The 21821-nt window shown below is 42.7% G+C and overlaps 1 protein-coding gene across 4 annotated transcripts in view; it reads right to left on the bottom strand.

Moving 5' to 3' along the window:
- FMN1 (formin 1) overlaps positions 1–21821 on the bottom strand; it is a 251494-nt gene that overhangs the window by 148748 nt on the left and 80925 nt on the right. For all 4 annotated transcript variants that reach the window (XM_090033495.1, XM_090033496.1, XM_090033492.1 and 1 more), the window contains one exon: positions 1394–2193. In XM_090033495.1, the coding sequence (XP_089889621.1) occupies positions 1394–2193 (800 nt within the window). The remainder of the gene's footprint in view (positions 1–1393; positions 2194–21821) is intronic.

The following is a 21821-nucleotide window of genomic DNA, read 5'->3' as shown; positions in this document are numbered from 1 at the left end:
GAAGGCAATGGAAATGGTTAGGGGCTGGAGAACATGGCTTATGAAGAGAGGCTGGGGAAACTGGTTTTATTTAGTCTGGAGAAGAGAAGATTGAGGGAGGATTTAATAATAGCTTTCAACTACCTGAAGGGTGGTTGCAAAGATCGTGGAGCAGGACTGCTTTTAGCAGTGGCAGATAACAGAACAAGGAGCAATGGTCTTAATTTGCAGCAAGGGAAGTTTAGGTTAGATATTAGGAAAAACTCTGTCACAAGGAAGGCAGTAAACCCTGGACAGACTGCCCAGAGCAGTTGTGGAATCTCGTCCTTAGATGTTTTTGAGACCTAGGTAGACAAAGCCTTGGCTGGAGTGATAGTCCGGATGGTCCTGATTTAAGTTATGCTAATAAGCATAAGAACTGTCAGACAGCATTTGCAGATTTTTGAGAAAATTCTCTCTGGCTTGTGACTGCATGCTGCACTAAGGCCATGAATAGGCAGAAAAAACATGCATCTTCTCGTAACATTTGGCTTATTAAAAAGATACATATACTGCAAATAATAAAGACATACCATGATGCATTTGTATCGATTTATCTATAGCCAATAGATATACATTTTAATATAAATGTTACCATTTAGGACTGAGGTTTGTTTATGGTAGGTTGCTGTATAGACAAAAGCCACTGGCAGATGTGAATTTAGTGGTGTAATGAGACCTGATGCATTGTATCACAGGTCCCAAAAATCACAGGTCTTGCCATGCCAGGAAAAAGTAACATTAAGCACAGGTGTGTCTAGTTCCAGAATCAGGGCCACACTCTGTGATCTGAAGAAAACACAATCTAAAGTGACAAAAATGATAAGAAGAAATGACTGTATGCAGAATTCCTGATCTACAGAAAATTCTGTCATTTCAAGTTTTTACCTTGAGTTCCCCAGCTCCAGCTCTTTCCTAAAACTACGACTCCTGCTTAAACTGTTCATTGAAGTTTCATCAAGAGAGAAATAGAGAGATACTTCAATGGCACATTTCATTTGTGAGGAATCAATATTTTCCAAGTAAAATCTGTTTCTTTGGAAAATTTTTGATCATCTCTAGTTGCAAGTATCAGTACATAAACAAGCAAACTTGTTAGATGTTAGATACACCTCCCCTGCTTTTTATTACACTCTGTTTATTTACTAGTTTAAAGATACTATTAAGCCTGATCAATTCATATTGTATTTTCTTCTACCTCATATCTATTAAAATGTTTTATATTTTTTATTTTGAAATGATTGCTAATGATCTACTTTTGTGATGTTTAAACCTGGGTCTATTTTCTCTCTCTCTAATTTTACTTTTCTATTTTCTATGGCTCATCATCCCAGTGTCTAAATTGTATCTTTAAGTCTAAAGAAAATACCTTTACCTTCTGTTTTGTATCTGTATCCTGGTCCAGTACAAAGGCTTCATAGGACAGCTAGGTTCAATGGTAGGCTTTCGAGGACCGTGGCTTGAAGATAAAGTGCTATTAAAAAAGAACCCAGTTCCAAGAGGTGGTGGTGGAGGAGGTGGCCCACAGCCAGGCAATGGAGGTGGACCAGGAGGCTCAAATCCCCGAGGTGGTGGTGGTGGTGGTGGTGGTGGCAGTCCTTGAAGATTTTCATAACCTGAGGGAAGTGGAGGAGGTGGTGGTGGGTCAGATCCATACTGAGGTATCAGTGGAAAGGTTCTCAAGCCTGGTGGCAATGGAGGTGGTGGAGGGACTAAATTTGGTGCTGGAGATTCGGGAGGAAGGGGAAGTGGTGGTGGCGGAGGCGGAGGTGGTGGTGGTGGTAGTGGCAATGTTTGTTTCGGTTGACAAGATAAAACACTTTCTGGAGATGTCATAGGATAACATGTTTCCTTATTGTCACTTTGGGCTGAAATATTATGATTTAAAGAAGATAAATTAAGTTTTTTAGGTACTATTTGGTTATTCTTCACAATTCTGTTTTCCTCTTCACTAGACTTTATGAAGGTTTCTCTGTCAGTCTGTATACAAACATTTCTGTAAGTCTTTGGTGGGTTCTCATCTTCAGTGGATACACAGACATCCTTTGCTTTCTCACTTCCTTTATTTAATTTATTTTCCAGTTCATTCTTGAGATTTTCAATGGCTTCCTCAAGCTTTGCAGTTGATAAAGCATGCTCTCCACGAATGTCGAAGACCCTGAGTTCAGACTGAGACTGTGAAAAAATAATGAAAACTTTGTGTTAAAAGCTGTATATAATTAGGTCACAATTAAGGATGTGGCACATGTTGTAGTAACACATGTTTGCTTAACAAGGACAGGAAGATATCAGGGCTTTCCAAGTTCTACATGACTTTTGCTTTATCTAGGAAAATTCATTAGATGTTTAATGAAACTGATGAGAAAAATAATTTTTCTTCAGTGAAGCATATTTCATAGATAATATTGATTACTCAGAATACTCAGTTAAATATGGTCTACATTTTAACTTTCCTTAGTGCAAATGCATAAGGGCCCTTCCCTACTTTGAAAAGTCATGTCAGTGATTCCTGAATCTTGGGTCCAGAATCAAGTTCAATGTGGACCACATGAACACACACCACGCTCTTTCCAAAGAGCTAGTGGGAAAGGAAAGGTCAGAACAATGATCCATATTCCCTTTCTGCCATTCATGGTGAGTCAAAGGGAAGTACAGAAGTAAGTATTATGCAGCTTCTGCTCAAGGTCTGAAATACTTTGCCCACTTTCAGATGCCTTCCACCAAACAGAAAAGATGCATGGATCTATGTAATTTATTTAATCCCAGAATGAGTGTAGTCTGGCCTCATTCACATATGTAAAGAATAATAATTCTTTGCTTATATGTTACATTTTGGATCGCATTTTCCATCTTTCAATTTGATGCACCTGAATTATCTTTGTTTCATTTTATCATAATTATTTATATTTCAGTGGTTTTCTTTTTTCATTCACAAATTATTTTGTTTTTCTTGGTTGTGGATTTTGTTTTTGGTTTTTTTACACCTTAAATAAAGGTTCTATATTTTTGTACATGTTTAAACTCAGGCATTGTATTGTATAATAATTTAAACATATCTTAATCACATATCATGCAATAAAATGCAATTTACAAAATAATTAAATACACTTAAGAGAGGCAGACATTTTGAATTGTAGTCAGTTTCTTAAAAATTAACTGAAATTAGTTTTAGGTACTTGACTTATTCCTAATTCTCACTGCCAGTTTATGTAGTTTTTACATCTTTTACATTTTCCATTTTCAAAAACAATGTCTTTTCCTCCCCTCTTACTACTGAAAGGCTCAACCCCTCCCCCCAGTATAGACAGCAAAGACAAAAACTGAGTGTAAAAGAAGTACTGTCAGTGTCAAAGGCAGAGTAAATAAAGATTTGGGGTAAATTCTCTTTTTTCCTCAGCTGACCAGTATATCCTCCAACCATTAATGAACAAGTCCTTTCTTCTGGAAGTAGCTCCATTTCAACACCTTTTACAGAAGATCCATACTAGGTAGTGGTAATGATAGTTTATTTACATATAGTTTAGTTAACTAAAAAACACAATAAAATGAATGTGACTATATATAACATATAAATAGCATTTATGCAACTTACAGTTTTGCTAAAAACAGTCAATAAAATTATTCACTATACAAGTTTACACAGACTTAACACAGACTATGGCAATAAAAAATAAAACCTACACAGTGATAAGAATGGATACGAAGAAGCAAAGGACAATAATGTAAAACAGGGGAAGTCTATTTGATTTTGGCCCATGTTCTTTGTGAAAGAAATAAAAATATACTTAATGGAGTATAGGACAGGCTCTGAGTTGTTAGAGAAAAGACAAACTGCTTTTTCTTCAGTAGCTCAGTATTTAAATTTGTCACCGATGGAGAGATCCATTTCCCCCTTATTTTTGTAAAAGCAAGCAAGTAGTGATTTAAATGATCTATTTCATTTTTTCACACAAAATTCTGTCTAAATGTGGGGTCTGATGCCACCTGTCCCTAACACCTGCAGACCTCATAAGCGTGTACTCACTGTTTGTAGTTTCGTACTGCAGATAGGCAGGCTTCTTGGCTGAATGAGTGCTTTATTAATCTCAAAAGAGGGGAAATTTGAGAAAGTCTCACTGTCTACATATCTGTCTGAATGCTGGCTTTTTAAAATATTTAATTTATGTATAGAGGAAATACTGGTCTGGTATATTTCTCAGGTTATTTTTCTGGAGGATAATACAGATGATACTTAACCATACAAACAAAGGTTTATTTGGAAAATAAAAGACTTTGAAAACCCACTCCTTGGGGTATCTGGTAGGCATAAAAAAATGTAATTTTGATCCACTAGTTTAGAATTCTTAATTCTTAAACAAGTTCTTTGCCTCCGTGTTCCTGTCTGCTGACAATGGGGAGCTCTCGAGTGATAGCATAGAGAGGCCCAGGAAGGATACAAGTCCCCCGCCTGTTAGTTCAGACCTAGTTAAGGATTACCTGGAGGGCTTAGATGTGTCCAAGTTGGAGGGCCCAGCGGGTGCTGAGGGAATTGGCTGGTGTCATTGCGGAGCCATTGGCACGGCTGTTTGAGGACGCCCGGTGCTCCGGCCAAGTCCCTGAGGACTGGAAAAGGGCCAGTGTGGTCCCTATTTTCAAGAAGGGGAGGAAGGAAGAGCCTGGTAACTACAGGCCAGTCAGCCTCACTTCTAGCCTGGGGAAGGTCTTTGAAAAAATGATCAAGGGCCACATTTGTGAGGGCCCTGCAGGGGAAGTGATGCTGAGGGGTAACCAGCATGGGTTCGTGCAAGGCCGATCCTGCCTGACTAATCTGGTCTCTTTCTATGACCAGGTAACAAAGAGCTTAGATGTGAAGGAGGAAGTCGATGTCATCTTCTTGGACTTCCAGAAGGCCTTCGACACCGTGTCCCACCCAATTCTGGTGGACAAGCTCAGGGACTGCGGCACTGACGAATGCACAGTCACATGGGTGGCAAACTGGCTCCAGGGGCACACCCAGAGGGTGGTGGTGGACGGGTCAATGTCAACCTGGGAGGGTGTGGGCAGTGGAGTTCCCCAGGGCTCAATCCTTGGGCCGGTGCTGTTCAACATCTTCATTAGCGGTCTGGACGAGGGTGTGGAGTACACCCTGTTCAAGTTCGCTGATGACACCAAGCTGTGGGGTAAAGTGAATACACCGGCAGGCAGGGACCGCATCCAGGCAGATGTGGAAAGGTTAGAGAAGTGGGAGGATCTGAACAGGATGCGGTTCAACAAGGACAAGTGCAGGGTACTGCACCTGGGGAGAGGGAACCAGCATTATGGTTATAGGTTAGGGGCTGACCCTCTCAGCAGCACAGAGGCAGAGAGGGATCTTGGAGTCAGGATTGACTCCAGGATGAATACAAGTCATCAATGCGATGAAGCAATATGCAGAGCCAACTGCACCCTGTCACACACCAACTAACTAAACACACCATCACTAACAGGTCCAGAGAGGTCTTGCTCCCCCTCTATGCGGTGCTGGTCAGGCCGCAGCTGGAGTACTGTGTCCAGTTCTGGGCGCCGCACTTCAAGAGGGACGTGGAGAACCTGGAGAGGGTCCAGAGGAGGGCCACTCATATGGTTGAGGGCCTCCGTGGCCAGCTCTATGAGGAGAGGCTGAATCTCTTTAGTCTCCGCAAGAGGAGACTGAGGGGGGATATTATGGCTGCCTACAACCTTATCAGGGGCCACCAGCAGGGATCCGGGGAAAGTCTGTTCACCAGGGCCCCCCTTGGAGTCACCAGGAACAATGGCCACAAGCTGAGGGCGGATAGGTTTATGTTAGATATTAGGAAGAGCTACTTCACTATAAGGTTGGCCAGAGCCTGGTATAGGCTTCCCAGAGAGGTGGTGCTCTCACCTTCCCTGGAAATCTTCAAGAGGAGACTGGATAGGCACTTGGCTGGGGTCTTATGACCCCTGCCACCCCCAGTGCTCCTTCCTGCCCATAGCAGGGGGTCAGACTAGATGATCTGTCTAGGTCCCTTCCAACTCACTGATTCTATGATTCTATGATTAATTAAACTAAAGTGCTCATATTAGTGTATTTTGTTTTACAACGCACAAGCACCCTTTCCCCCCCTCACAGAATTATGTACAGATAAAAGCTGACTTAAAGAGTAATTAAAAATCTTTTCTATTTTTGAGTTGAACCATGGGGTGAGGATCCTAGGGTTTCGTTTCATACAATAAAATACACTCTACCTTAGACATATAACTCTTTAGTGTTGCCAGGACTGCTATTTTGCACATCTTATTGTAAAAGGATTAAACTCTACCCAAGGCTTGTTTTGTTCTAGTGCTTACCTTTTCAATATGTTTATTCCAGCTCAGAATACTTTAAATATAGATTCTAAGGTATTTAAATGCAGACACCACTTCTAATTTCTTTTCCTGTAAAAATCAAACTTGCTTCTAGGACTGTGCGAAATTTTGCCTGTTGTTTCGTTTCAACTTGTTTTGAGCTTGAAGCAATGAAATCAAAATGAAATGAGGGCAGACAAAATGTTTTGAAAGTTTCAAAATGTTTCGAGTTTCGAAGCTCAAGCTGGGCTTGCCTGCAGGGAAACAGAAAGTAAGGAGAGGGAGGGCTAAGAGGGAGGAAGAACTGCTCTCATATTGATTGTGTAGCTGGCCAGTGACTGATCCTTCCCTGAGGTCCCTTCCAATCCCAGTGTTTTGGGGGAGGGATGGAAAAACTGCATAAAAGGCAGCATTGTTTGAACTGGCCTGCTTTCTGCCTTGGGGTCTTACAGTTACTGAGCTGTGTCTTCCAGCAGCTCAGGAGCATTAGACAATAAAGGCTACTACTAGCATTGATTTGAAAGATTTCCTACTTGCTAGCCTAGCCTAGCAAGTGGGATTCCATAATATCTTTTGCTTTCTTCTTGACCCTTTTATTTTATTATGATATTCATTGATTTATTCTTTTCAATTTTATAATTATATTGGATATTACACTACAGAATTTAATTTAGACTGGAAGGGAGATACATTTTATTTCTATACATTTATACCTTGCAGCATATACTACATACCTTATAGAATTTATATAGGAAGGGAGAAACTTTTATATGTTTTGGCATAGATTACACACCTTACAGAATCTACATAGGAACGCAGACACATTTCTACCTTGTAGCATAGACTACACACCTTAGATAATAGGAACTCAGATACATTTATATATTTGTATAAAAACAAGACACTATGAAACACACCGTAAAGTGTGGTGGAAAGGCAGCTGGCAAGCTTTCAGGGAAGGCAGAAGAATGGCTAGGAGAGGTGTAAGTTTCCCCCACCCTAAACTGAGATGCAGACTCTTTCCTACAAGTAGCAGGGATGAGGTTTCCACAAGCAGCAAGGAGAGGGGAACAGTGCCAGTGCCCGTGCCAATGCCTGTGCATGAGACTGAGACTGCACCCCCTCCAAGAGCACCAACCCTAACCCCCACCATCACCACCATGGCAACAAGCAGCAGCAGCAGCACCAGCATGACAGTCTCCTCCACTCCCATTTCACTTCCAATGCTGACCCTTCCAGTGCCAGAGGAAGAGGTGGAACTGGATCCGAGTGCCCTAGCAAGGGAAATTCTGGGGCAGGAGTGGGAATCAGCTGAGTTTGTGCTCAGAAGGCCCCAGAAGGCACTTCAGAGGAGGCTGAGGTAGAGGCTGTGGAGGCAAATGGCTCAGCTTAGTCTGCTCCTCCTGTTGCTGTGTGTCTGTCTGCTGAGGAGAGGGAAATTGCAGCATGCACACATGCACCCATGCCCCAGAAGTGACCGGGTAGTGTGATCTGGGATCATTTTGGGTTGGCGGATGATCCCACATATGCTATTTGCCTGCGCTGCCAAGCCAAAACCAGCCAGGGCAAGGAAACAAAACACATGAGCACCATGGGGATGCTGATGCATCTCTGCTGGAGCCACCCCCTTGCCCTTGCTCCTTGTCAGCCTGACACCAGCGGGAGCATGCCCAAGAGGCCCCCTCTCACTCCAAAGCCCTCATGCCCCCAAAGCAGAGGCAGGCCACCCTGGAACAGTGGGGGAAAGGCGGACAGAAAGGGCACTGGGGAGATGCTTGCTGTCAATGGCCAGCCCTTCTCCTTAGTTGAGTGGCCGGGGTTCAGGCAGCTCATAGTGCTGGTAGTCCCATCCCACCAAGTGCCTACACACACCACCTTCAGCAGGATGGTGGTGTCCTCTCTGTATGAGGCATGCAGGGAGTACTTGAGGGAGAAGCTGCACAAGGCAGGTCTGCAGGTGGCCCTATAGTTCACCTTGGACATCTGGAACAGCCAGGGTGGAGATCATGCATACCTCTCCCTCAAAGGGCACTGGTGCGACCAATCAGGCCATTGGTGGGCTCTCCTTCAAGCTGAGGTGATGGATGAGTCCCACACAGCAACCAAGATCATGGGGGCCATGAACCGCTTGATACAGGGGTGACTTGTTAGGCAGGGCGAGCTCACCCATGGGTTCATGGTCAGTGACAAAGGGGCCAATATGGTCAAGATGGTCTGTGATGCCAACTTTGTTGGCAACCACTGTGAGGCACATAAGTTCCACCTCATTGTCAGGGACACCTTGGAGAGGGACAGGGTTGCCAGTGACAGTGCCAACACCACCAGCAAGCTCATTTCCAAATCCAAGAAGGTGGCAGGCTACTTCCACAGGAGCATCAAGGGGGGCAAGATGCTGTGGGACAAAGAAGCAGAGCTGAACATCCCACAGCACAAAATCATGCAGGATGTGGAGACTTGGTGGAACTCCACGTACCCTAAAAATATTCTAAGACAAGCAGAGTATCTTGTCAAAGCCATGAGATGGATTTGATAAGGTGCCAAAGCAATTGTGAAAACAGTATATACATTTTTTCTATTCTGGATTTTTGTGTTTCAGTACACTGTGCAGTACACAATTGTAGGCTTAACTCAATGAAAGCTGTCTTTCAGTCAGTAACTTTTACTGATTTGTATTTTTAAATAATTTTCTGCTGTGACAAATAAACAGAATTATTCTTTTTTGATCAGTTAAGAGTCATCATATTTTCTCTGTATTTTTCTGGTCATAAACTGTAAGGAACAGAATTCCCCAAACTTCTTCTTTCTGTACTAAAGAGAATTTGACACTTGGGTTAAAATATTATCAGTAGGATTTACCTATTAGTACAGGAAAAATGACCTAGGACTAAAAGACAATGAGTCCTAACAAGCAAAGCATATGAAACAGAAAAAAATGAGAGGTCTGTTATAATTATTAACTGTATTTCAAAAGTGCAATGAACCACATTCGTTTAGCTATTTTACCTATATTCAAAACAATGATGTCTCCTGGAAAAAATTTTAAAACATTATTAAAAAAAGAACTTTTAATATAACTATAAATCAGCATTTTCAGCAAAGTCAGCTAATCATCAATTTCAGAATCTTTTCCTAAATTGACAGTAGCACAAACAACCAGGTCACTTTAGTTCCTGACTTCAGATGCTAGCTGAACAGAACATGAGATAAAAGTTTACAATCCTAATTTAAAATACAGTTAAATGAACCAATGCATATATATAAAAAAAGACTTAAATCCCCACCCCCACTCCAAGTTTGCCTGAATCAAATTCTGGTTATTTAAATCCATATTATGTTAATAAAATCTTGCATAGTCTGTTCTTAATATGGGCAAAATTATTTTTCCCTTTACTAATAACTTAATTTTAAATTCTACCAAAAATTCCATTATGGAAGATGAAGGAAATAATCTGCATTAATATTAGGGTATAGGCAGATGAAACAGTTGTATCAGCATCAAATAATGGTAATAACAACTGTTATGATATAACTGCTCTATCTCTAAGCTTCCATAGCAATATAAGCATAACAAAAACATTGCAATTCTAACTTTGTTTCATTTTGAGCAAAAGTTATGGTGAGTTAGCTCAATTAAGGAGGCTGCAAGAAGAATTCATCAGGAAATAAAGTAATGGCAAAAATAAGGAAACTTGAGGTCTCTGACAGGGGGTGGGTTAAGGGGGAAAGAAAGGTGGAGCTACTAACTGGAAAAATGCCTTTGCTTGGTTCCATCTGATTTTGCAGTTTTCCATTTAAAAAACTCTTTCCATTTTCTCCATATTAAAAATGGACTAGGCAGGATGTTATTAACATAACATGGACTTAAATAACCAGAATTTGCTCCAGCCAAGCTTCAGGTGGGGAAATCTTTTATAGTCTAGATCTTGTCCAAGGCAGAGGATGACTTGGAAATCTCTGGTCTATAGGTTATAACGCAGGAAACTAGTAAGTTTAGATATTGCACCACACAAAGACACCTATGCCGCTTCTGATTTGGGGCCTAACATGTACAGGGTTCACTCAGGTTTTTCACCATATTGCTGCCTTATATTGTGCATGCACACCTAAAGAGTGAAACAGAGTATGATTTGTACCTCCCAGCCAGAGACAAACTGTTGCCATGTTCAGGTGTCAATTTTTACTGGTGGAAATTTCTGAAAAGGGGCGTGTAGGGGTTCAGCCTGTGGTGGCCTTCTCTCTCCTGCTTTCAATGCCTTCCTGATACCAGGGTGATTCAAGTGTGGGGCAGGCATAGGGAGCAGTGGCTGCTCCAGTCCTCCTGGCTAGGGACAGACATTCAAAAAGTCGGAGTCTGAATTGATTCAATCTTTGCAGGTTAGTCTAATCTGCCTAGGTCAAACCAGTTTGTAACAGAGCAGACATGCGGCCACATGCCTGCAGTTGCTCAGGTCAGGAGCCAGGGGCACTACAGACTGCCCTTGGCTGCAGAGAACCTGTGTGTGAGTTGGGGGGGGCAGTCCCGGCTTCACTGGACAGGGAGAGATTTAAGTCCCCCTCTCTATCCCGCTGGCAGAGACCCAAGCCAGGTCTGCCAGGGGCTCCCCCCACCTCCTGCTGCAGCAGTGGGGCACCATGGCCTGTGAGGCAGAGGGGGCGATTTAGCCCCACTGGCAGCTGGGTTTGCCTGCCTCCTGGCCTCACTCATTCCCTGCAGGGAGATAGGTCCTTGCTGTCCCCTCTGCAGGATGCTGGAGGGAGGAGGAATAACCCTTGTCCTTGCCCACCAGAAGGGGTCCTGCTGGCTGGTGTCTGGCTGTGCCCCCACCTGGCTACTGCAGTGGGAAGGGGCAGAGCCTTTGCTGTCATAATGTTGGGAGCTGAGGCACTGGGGTCCAGAGCCCTGCCCCCCAGTGCTGACCACGTGGCAAGCAGCAGCTTTCCTTGACCTGCAGCCTCCCCCCTGGAAGAGGCTCGGGTTCAGGGAAACTCCCCCCTTGCAGCTATAGTGGCCAGACAGGGCATGGCCAGGCTCCACAGGCTAGGCAGATCAGGACCATGGAGGGGCTTTGCCTGGACCCCAGGTGATCCCTTAGTCCTGCTGGGCCATGCAGCTCGGCTGTGGGTGGTCTGCAGCTAGACTGCCTTGTTCAGCAGCCCGGCAGCAACAGGTCCCAGTCCTATGTGTGACCTGTTCCCTAGGTGGGGACCAGCGCCGCAGCCCTGACCCTGCACTGGTTCCAGACTTGCCCCTCTGGGCTGAGAAGCAGCAATGTGGGAGAAGCACCACCTCCCCCTCCTACTGCTGGTGCTTCCAAATGCAGCCACCTGGGGGTACCAGCTCCCAGCAGCTGGTGGAGATCCAGGGCAGCCTGGTACTGGCCCTGCGTGGCCGGTGCTTACAAGTGCAGCTGCCAGGAGCTGGAAGTGGGCTACCCTGCTTAAAAAAAAAGTCTCCGCTGCATCAGAGGTGCAGGGCAGCCCAGTGCCAGCTCCGGCTAACTGCACTTGGAAGTGCTGGCAGAAGGAGGAGCTGCTTCTTCCGTAGCAGCTGCTGCTCAGCCTGGAGAGGTGGGCCTGGAGCCAGCACAGGGGCACAAGCAGCGAGGGCTGCTGGTCCTCGCCTGTAATGATGGGATGGGGCCTGCTGCTGCCGGGGTGCTGAAAAAGGCAGTCCAGCTGTAGCCCCTACCCCATGGCTGTGCCCCACCTGGCCACTGGAGCTGTGAGAGGGGAGTTTTCCCTGAGCCTCTTGTGGGGGGGTGCAGGGTGAGGAAAGCTGCTGCCTGCCATGGGGTCAGTGGTTGGTGGTGGCTCCAGACCCCAGTGCCATAATGCCCAGCCCCCCAGAGCTCTGCCTCCCCCACAGTGGCACTCCCCCACATTAAGACAGCAAGGGCCCTGCCTCCTCCTGCTGCAGCAGCTGGGCAGGGTCATGGCCAGATGCTAGCTGGCAGGACCCCTTGTGGGGGGCAGGGACAAGGGTTAGTTCTTCTCTCTCCAGTGTCCCACAGAGAGGACAGCAGGGGCCTATTCCCCTTCAGGGAGTGAATGCATCTGCAAGGTGTGCAGACCCAGTTGCCAGTGGAGGTAGAGGGGAGACTAACCCTTGCCTCTGCCCCACCTCTGCCTCACAAGCCATGGTGCCCCACTGCTGCAGCAGGAAGGTGGGGTGCCCCTGACACACTTGGCTTGGGTCCCTGCCAGTGGGATAGAGAGGGGGAATTAAGCCTCTCCCTGCCCAGACCACTGCCCCTGTTTGAGCTGGGGAGCAGAGGGGCAGGGCCAGCTTGGCTGGAAGGGAGCAGAGAGCCCAACCTAAAGAGCATGCCAGGATGCTGGGGCTCTCTGGTTTATCTTAAACTAGCAAGGAGTGTGGGACAGACATTGCATAAACTGGTTTGAGCCAAATCAGTTAAGTCTGATACTACATTAAAACAGGTTTTATCTTAAACCAATTTCAGCCATTTTTAAACTGGTTTATGTTTGTCTGAATGTCTGTTCTGATACAGGTTTAAACCAGTTTCTGATCATATAAACTGGTTTATGTGTAATGTCTGTCCCTAGCCCCTGTTTCCTGGGGAGCGTGGAGCAGTGGGGAAAGATTCCCTGAACCTCCCTGAGACCAGGGTCTGGGGAATGAGTGTGGAGAACCTGGTCTCCAGGGGTAGTGTAGAGGGCAGACTGAAGCAAAGCCACTGGCAGTGCCCAGTCTGGGGAAGAGGCAATGTCCTCTTCCCTCTTGGACTGAGGTGGAAGGGAAGGGGAGCAGTTGGGCAAAGCCCCCTGTATGCTCCCCCCTCTAAGGAGCAGGCAGGGAGGAGCAGACAGCTGCTCCTCCACTCTATTCTCAGTCTCAGGGAGCCAAGTAGGAGAAGTAATGGGAAAAACCTCCTGCCTGCTCCCTGTTGCAGGGGATTCTGAGTCAGAAGTAGGCAGTGGGTGGCGCTGATCTCTCTGCTGTACTCCTGGTCCCTGGACACAGAAGCAGGACAAAGCCTGCTCCCTGCTTTTCATGCCAGGGATTCTGAAGTGAGAAGTTTCTACCAGGAATCTCTTCTAAGAATGACTTGTCATGGGTTGGAATTGGTTTATTTTTCTCTCAGAAATGCCATTTTTGATTTGGGAGAACAGTAGCCTGGTAGCCGCCCCCCCCCCCCCCCAAGAAACAATGAAACAAACAAATAAACTAAATCAAAATCCCAAACCAAAGAAAAAAATCCCCAACACATCTGTACACAACCTGTGTGTACATGATGTTCCTGTTGCTCTAAGAAAAGATTATTTTTGAATATGCACCTCCCAGATGCTCCCAATCATATGTGCCAAACCCAGAAATGAGGCAGAAAAGCTCCCAGAGCTGTCCTCAAGAAAGCAGGAGACAGAGACCTTGAGAGTGGTCATGTAGGATGCCCCTGGAGCATCTTCAGTTCCTCATTTCTGGGATTGGTGCATGCACATGTGAGCAGAAGGGTAGACCATTTTTGAGAACTGCCCTCCCTGCAAACACAGGGAACACATTATAGACATGCCTAAAGTAATGCGGCCTTACAAAAGGTGGAATAATTAAGATGTAGGCAAGACCCACGCATGTGGCCTTTTTTGTTTTACTATTTTGCAATATGTATTATGTATTGTGCAGTATGTGGGCTAGGACTGGCTTCTGTGCCTTGCCACCTCTTGGCTCCTAACCCTGACACCACACTGGAGCCTTGCCAGTCCAGTATTTGTCAGGTTCCCAGCCTCTTTACTACACCAGAACCTTTCCAGTTTAAGGCTCTGGTGCAGCAAGGAGGCTGGGAGCCCAACGGACAGCTCTACTGGACTCCCCCTACCTTCCCTCACCACCGTACCAGTCTCCCAATCACATTAGGGAGATTAGGGCTGTGATTGGGGGTCTGTATGGGGGTTTAGAGGGATTGGGAGGCAAGTAGTGTTCATGGGGGGTTAGGGGCAAGGGACTCTGTCTCCCACCAGGACCAGAGGCCCTGACCCCTCCACCCTCACATGGAAAACCCATCAGTCAATGTGATAGTGAACCTATAACCCCACATTGATCTAACCCCATCAGTCAATGGTATTAGTTGGTGGTACAATATATTGTTTCTATCCTGGATGAACTTTTTAGCTTGCTTTGTGTCCCTCAAAGTAAAAGCTTAATAACTGCAAAGCATGATCAGAAATTGTGCAAGCCCTATCTACTCCATCCTAACCAATAATTTCCATTCAGAAGATACAACCCTTTCTTTACTTGAAAGATTTATTAAAAATCCTTGCTGTTAAACCTGTTATTTTATGCACCAGTTCTTTCAGAATTCAGGGACAAAGATTATCCATTAACCTTTATTTAAACACATTAAACTCTTCTGAGTTTCACTTCTACTTCCTGCTACCTGCTTTCACATGCTGCTATCCATCAGTTATTTTGATTTTGTCAGTTTTCAACTTTATTCTCATCAATGAAAACTGAGGCAAAGTGATCCAACCTATCTTTAATCTTTGCCCCATCCTCAACTGCATAGGGACCCCATCTCTTTCTTTCCTTTCTAGTTCTATGGCTGAAGAATCTTGTTGCTATTTCTTTTAATTTCCTTTGCATGCTCTAACTCAGCTTGATTTTTGGCAATTCTCTTTTTCACTACTCTTCTTGACCTCTGAAACACAGCTTTCTTGGCTGATCAATCCCTTTTCCATTCCTTGTAGACTCTCTGCTTTCTCCTAATATCCTTTTGGAAGTGGTTATTCATCTAGTTAGGATATTAAAGAAAGGCTCCATACATATCTCCCTCCCCACTCCTTCCCACTTGGGATACAAGCTGCAGATCATTTTTGCACCTTTGATTAAAGCATTTCCAAGCCTATTCCAAATGTCTTGTCTTGAGTTCTTTAGTTCAGCTGGCTGCACTATTTATCTGAATTTTACAAATCTTGCTGAGTTTCTTCCACCATAGTGACAAGTTTGGTGGCATATTAGCTGCCTGACTAATAGGACTGGACTCTCAAGTGGTTCCACTCTGTGGTCCTTCGACATGCTCTACATCTATATATCCTCAAGAATCATGTTTGCACACCCTTAACATCTCTATCTTCCAGTGATAAATTTAGCACTCATTATGTTGTTTCCTAAGACAGCCCCCTTTCCCCCCCCCCACACACATCCCCTGCTAGATCACTGCTAGGGTACAGCATGCTGTGTCATTAAAGTCTCGTGAACCAATGATAACTGAGAGACTTTTCATAATTGCCAATACATTTTACCTGGGAAAAAATGTAGGTTGTTCTAGCATGTATGTTCTGCAGTTGAGTATATCCCCATATCTTCCCAATGGCTCTCCATTTATAAGTAAACTCTGCTACCATTTTCTGCATGAGCAGACATGGATGGGGAAAAAGCACTAAAACAGAAGGTACATTATCCACACTGATTCAGACTGCCCACTCTGGGACCCATTAAACTGGTAAACTAATACAGTGGAAATACATACTTGAGGGGAAACAGAATGACTGAAAGAGGTACCAAGACATTGTACAGTTCTTAAAATCCACAGAACTTGATGCTAGAGTGCTTAATTGAATAAAAACACCCAAAGACCAGCACCAATTTCACTACTATATAGTCTGGAGATTTTCTAACAAAACATGGAATTTGCATCAGAGAAATTGTTTAATTATAATGGAATTAAACACAATCTCTTATGTTCTGTACTGATAGTTGACTATATGGGTAGACCTAACTTGAGTACAGCAAGTACAATGCACAGTGACTTAAGTGATTGTGGCTGAATTTAATCCTGCAATTTTGTGCATTGAACTAAATGCAATTTATTCACGACAGACTAACCTGTGTTAGTCCTTTGGGTTATATGGTGAAAGTGAGTGAGGAACTTTTCTAAACGTGTACTGGAACTGCCCAGGTGTTTCATAATAATAATATAAATCAAAATAAGGAAATTACAAACCTAGATATCCTGCTGCATTCAACAACTTTGTTGCTGGATTATACTAGCCGGACACCATTCTTTGGCACTATCAATACAGTCTGTAACCATTTCAGAGTAGCCTGGAAATATATAATTGCTAGATACTGGAAGTTTCTCTCTTTAGTCTGGTTTAGGTCAAACAATATTCATAATTTTTCCTAAAAACCGAAGGTCAAATGTTTATTTTATTACGTATGATTTTTGTCATAACTATTTTTGCTTATTTAATTCTAGTCTGAATTCTGCAAAGTGATTACACATCACTTTTAAGAGTAGAACAGTCATTTGAACTTTAAATGAACCAAAAGATATGCCCCAAATCTTGAAACTGAGGCTCAAATGAAAGCTTTCCTGAAGTGTAGCATATTTATGTATAGGGGAGACATTTAAGCTCACCCATTTTATTCATTTGCATTGACGATTATTAGAACTAGTACAGTTTCAGTGATAGAGTTTCAGACAGCAGGCTGCTCCCAGTTAAATCTTATCATTTTTTGTATTCTCACAATAGGGTGAAAATTATGGGATTGTAGTAACCATTTTTAATATTTGTGAGGAAAAAACACCTTAAAAATAGGAACTGCTCCTGAGTTGTTACTGCAATATTTGATTTTAAAATCAAGTCTAAAAAACCCACAAAATGCACATAAGTATTTTGGGCCTCAAAGTGTTATGCCCAGCTACAATGGGAACAAAACCTTTTTCTCCCACAACACTCTGTGACTTTTTTCTTGAGTTGTGGTTTGTAGGTTTTTTCCTTTTTACTTCATCTTTGGATCAACTATGATATTTTTTATCTGTTGACACACAAAAAATATTTTTAAATCACTGCTCCCAAAGAAAATGTACATTTGTTTTAAATTTTAGCAGCATTAATCAGAGATTTAACAATCAAAGGACATTTGGATGAGAAAAATTAACCCTCTGCCAATTTGTGTAAAAATCAAAATACTTTTCTTACAAAAACCTAACCAGTTGCATATGCTAAATTCATACTGTGTTCAAGGGCATGTAGTTAAAATAATTCCTGTTACTGACAGCAAAATAACACAACTTATGGCTCTCTGTTAAAAATTCTTAGTTCTCTAAATATTTACTTTGTTTAAAATCCAATTTTTTGTGAATGTTATTCAGAAATTTTAAATAGATTACTTTTATAAAAACAAATTAATATCATATAAAATAGCTGGGAAGCAACTCTGGCTGAAGCAGATGCATAAAATACTGTTTCCATTTATACAGTCTAAATTTCTTATTACTGCACCATTATTAGTATACGAGTAGTTGGTAAAGAAATGTGTGTGCAGATAGAGTAATTCTCTCTACAAAAATATTCATATTACGGCACATCCTGAAGATATATTCACTCATATAGCAATATATAGGTATTTTATTGATAGCAAGAGCAATGCTCTTATATAACCCTACAGATAGCTTTACATTTTCTTAACATTTAGACATTGACTCTATTCAGATTTGATAATTTAAACATTTATTTTGAAGGTATTTCACAAAGTATATACCAACTTTGATCTGTTATGAAATATGAACTTTGATTTAAATGCACTTCTTGCAATTACTGGTAGGGACTGATTTGCAATTCTTGGAACTATTACCATTTCAATAAGCAACACATTAAGGAAGAGGATATCAATCACAGGTTACTGTATATATAAAACCAACAAAAATACACTAGGCATATAGTTATTCTATCACATGCACACAAAAAATCAAGCTGAAATGAGATATTATCCTTTCCAAAATTAGGTTGTCTGCTTATGTTATACTGCAATTAAGATCATATTTTGATGTTCCAAGTATCATTAAACATCCAGAAACCCAAACAAATGTCCTTCCAACATTCATTTTTTATCTTAACCATTTGAGGTATGGTATTGAGCACTCTGGACATAAAATATACTATTAAAATTGCTGCACTTATAAAAAAATAAATCTAGATGACCAAGCTGCATTATTCTTCCATTATGTTTACAAAAATATAATCAAGTCTCTGGCTTTTATACGTGATTTATATAGGACTCTCCTTCATACAATGTAACCCAGAAGGCACTTCTCCACAGACGTCTTCACTATAGGGGCAGAAAACATTTTTGAAGGAAATAATTTTCTAACAATGGGTCGTTGACTATATCTAGCAATTTGAAGATGGTCATCCTAAAACCCACAATATACTCAAAGGTCTCTCTCCCACATCCTAAATACACTAATTTTCCTAAAGTTTTACTGGTAATGGGAGAAGTTTTATCTCAACACTCCATTCTTATATTTTAATAGACTAATTGTTATGATATTTTATTTCTTTATTTCATCTTTTTACTTGTTATTTTTTTTCCTGGATGAAAATTATTATTGAACGAGTGATTTCTTCAACCAAGGTTAAATTCTTATGTTACAAAATAACTGCTATAAAGACTTCCTCCCTTGCCTACATCCCCTTTCTGCCCCACAAAACAATAGTACAACTGGAGAAGAGCTGCAAGGAAATGAACAATTGAAGGAATTTATGAAAACAAATTTGAAGAGCTCAGTGATGCCAAAACAATAGTATCTGTAACTTTGAGTGATAAGGGCCAATAAAAAAATTAGGGTTACATTTGTGTTTTTTAGCCCTTTCTAGATTCAAGGAGTGATGGGTAAGACAAGATCTTCTTGTGTATGTTAAGACAAAACACAATTTTATGTAAACATAACTTAAATAATCATACTTAAATGGGGCAATACAAAGCTGAAGACAGTTACAGATCCCATGGTCATGTGTTACATTTGTGCTGAAAGAAAAGCTGCTCTCTGATACAAAAAGAGAGCGTACAATCATTCAAAGGTTTTCTTGTAGAAGAGACCTGTTTCTTCTGCAAGCAAGTTCAATTGCTTTCTACCAGGAATAACTTCATCCTCCTGCACTAACTTAAAAGACTAGTCTTCTCTCAGGTGATGGAGTTCCACGGTCTCCAGATCGCCCTTCTTCCCTCCATAGAAAAGGGAGGAAGGGAAACAGAGGCCCCTTGATAGTCTACCCAGGATCAATCTGTCGGACAGCCTTGTGGGCAACCTGCGTTGGAGGTTTCCCCCACTTCTTCCAATCTGCTGACTGGCAGAAAGTGGCTATCCTTCTGTGGCAGGAACCTAGAGGCCCAGGAGGATTACACTAAAGAAAGTGGCCTTCAGACCCTGTCCCTCCTCTTTTCAGTTCTCCAGGTCAATCCAAAGGAGTGCATGGAGCAGAGACTTTTCTTCTGCCACAGAAACTGGGAGAGTTCCAGTTGGGGAGAGGAAAGGAAGCTTTCTCCCCCATCCTACACTTCTTGCCAATTAGCTTTTCAGCAACTGCCAATTGCCTAGTGATATCTTGCCCTCTTCCCAGGCAAGGCAAAGAAGAATAGGGCACTCTCCCAAGTGTGGGGTGACCTAAGGAATAGCCCTCTAGGGGAGGTGGCTCCATAGTAGATCCAGAAGTTTCTCCCCCACCTTTCTTTCATGAGTGTCATGCACCATAAGCCATAACGATTCTGCAGGAAATTCATGTCACACTTCTATTGATAATGGATGAGTTGGAATAGAATCCAACTCACTCTCCCACTAGTGTGCTCTCTTTTCAATGCTAACACAAATCAAATGAAGCAAATACTTTTTGGGGAAATAAAATAAGAAGGCAAGACTTTGAATTAGTCACACATGTAAGAGGAAGTGATGACTGACACTTAGGAAATAATAGTGCAATAAGCCACTTAACAGATAAGTGAGTCAACCTTTGGAGAGATTATAGGGTTACCATATTTCCAATTTCATAAAAAGAGGACACCTGTGGAGGAGGGAGGGGGAGGAAAGGGGGAAGGGGTATATATGATCTGGGGGGGCAGTGATATGCCCCCTGCCCACCCCTGCTGGTGCCCCTCACTCCTGGACAAGGGGTCAAAAAAAGAGGACATGTCTGGGAAAACCTGGACATATGTAACCCTAAATTGTCTGACCTAGACAGTGTTTCAACAAACTGATCTTTTAAAGATGCAAAAGCACCACTCAAAAACACCATTTCTTCTGAAAACCCCTTTTGGACTCAACAATTTCCCCATCTTTCTCTCAGTTTTCCTCACTCTGCTCAGCGCTTGTCTTTGTCATCCTGTATAACAAATGTCCAATCTCTAAAGTCTTCTGTAAAACCTACTTTAACCTAGTCTGTATTCTCCTATGAACAGAAATAGTCTCCTTTACCTCATCCTTTCATTGTCTGCATTGCCATCTGAAGGGCCATGTGCTCACAAGCACTCTAAACCATATATGCTGCTTAACTTCAGAGCTTAGATATGTACTGAGCAAGGGGGGAGTGCAGATCAAGGGGTTATTTCCTTAGTAGTGATTCCAGGCTCAGCAGAAATGCAACACAGACCTGACATTAAATGTTTAAGCACCACAGAGAAACCTAGGAGGTGGAATTGGATCTGGCTTTACGTTTTGAGAAATGTTGTACACAGGTATAGAGCTAAATAATTACTAACAACATTAAAGTTAGTTCTGAAAAAAAATTGAAAATTTGCTCACACAGACCATCACATGGTTTTTGTCTGAAGCTATTACTCCCCTCCCCACCAATAAACTGAAAGGATCACAGGTGTTTTCAAGCCTGACCTAATGTTCTAGTTCATAATGGAACTAGAGAAATTTAACTCACCTGGGGAATATTGCATATCTAAACAGATCATCTGTAGATCCTACACCTTATGGATACATCCTCCCCACACATGTGTTTCCTGTGGGACAAATAGCAGCAGCTTGTATTTGTGCTGCTGCCATTTGTCCCCAGGCACACCCCATATGTGTGCTTTGGCACATAGCAAATTGCCCTGGATAGGGTAGGGGAGCACCTGGGCTGTCCCCAGCAGCCTTGCCTGGGGCTTTGGGGGCCTTCTGGGGCAGCAGTTGTGGCAACCAGATGTTTGGAGCCTGGCTAGCAGCCAGAGCATGGCTCTCACTAGCCAGACTCTTTTTCTGGTGGTTCATGCTGTGCCATGCCCCTTTTTCTGTGGTGGTTGTTTTTGACACTGGGATCTCCTGATGTCAGAAAAAGCCCAGTGCATTGCAAGTTAGCAGTGCAGCAAATGCATGCATGCACACCATGTGTGCTTTGTCGCACCACAAACTGGTTTGTAGCACCACAAACTACACATGCACATTTGTGGGGATGGACCCTATATGTCCTAGATATATAGGAACAATTAATATTTAAAAAATTATGAACAACTTTACTCAGATTAATCTTTCTATTGAGAGCAAATCCCTTCTTCTCCTTTACTTCCACCCCAAAACACACACAAAGTACTCCTGATGACTCATAAATGACTTCTTGGTGATCTCTTAAGGCAGTGTGAAATATTAGAAATTCCAGCATAGGAAATAATATGTCCAATAATGTTCATTGCATTGGAATCCAGGGGTAAGGATCCAATAACACTAACTTTGCACCTGGACAACATTTTATTCTATTGT

The sequence above is a fragment of the Crocodylus siamensis genome, chromosome 2 (assembly GCF_052110815.1).
Source record: "Crocodylus siamensis isolate JL-2025a chromosome 2, ASM5211081v1, whole genome shotgun sequence".
NCBI lineage: Eukaryota > Metazoa > Chordata > Crocodylia > Crocodylidae > Crocodylus > Crocodylus siamensis.
Note: the sequence above shows the minus strand (reverse complement) of the source record. Positions and strands in the feature narration are given on the sequence as shown.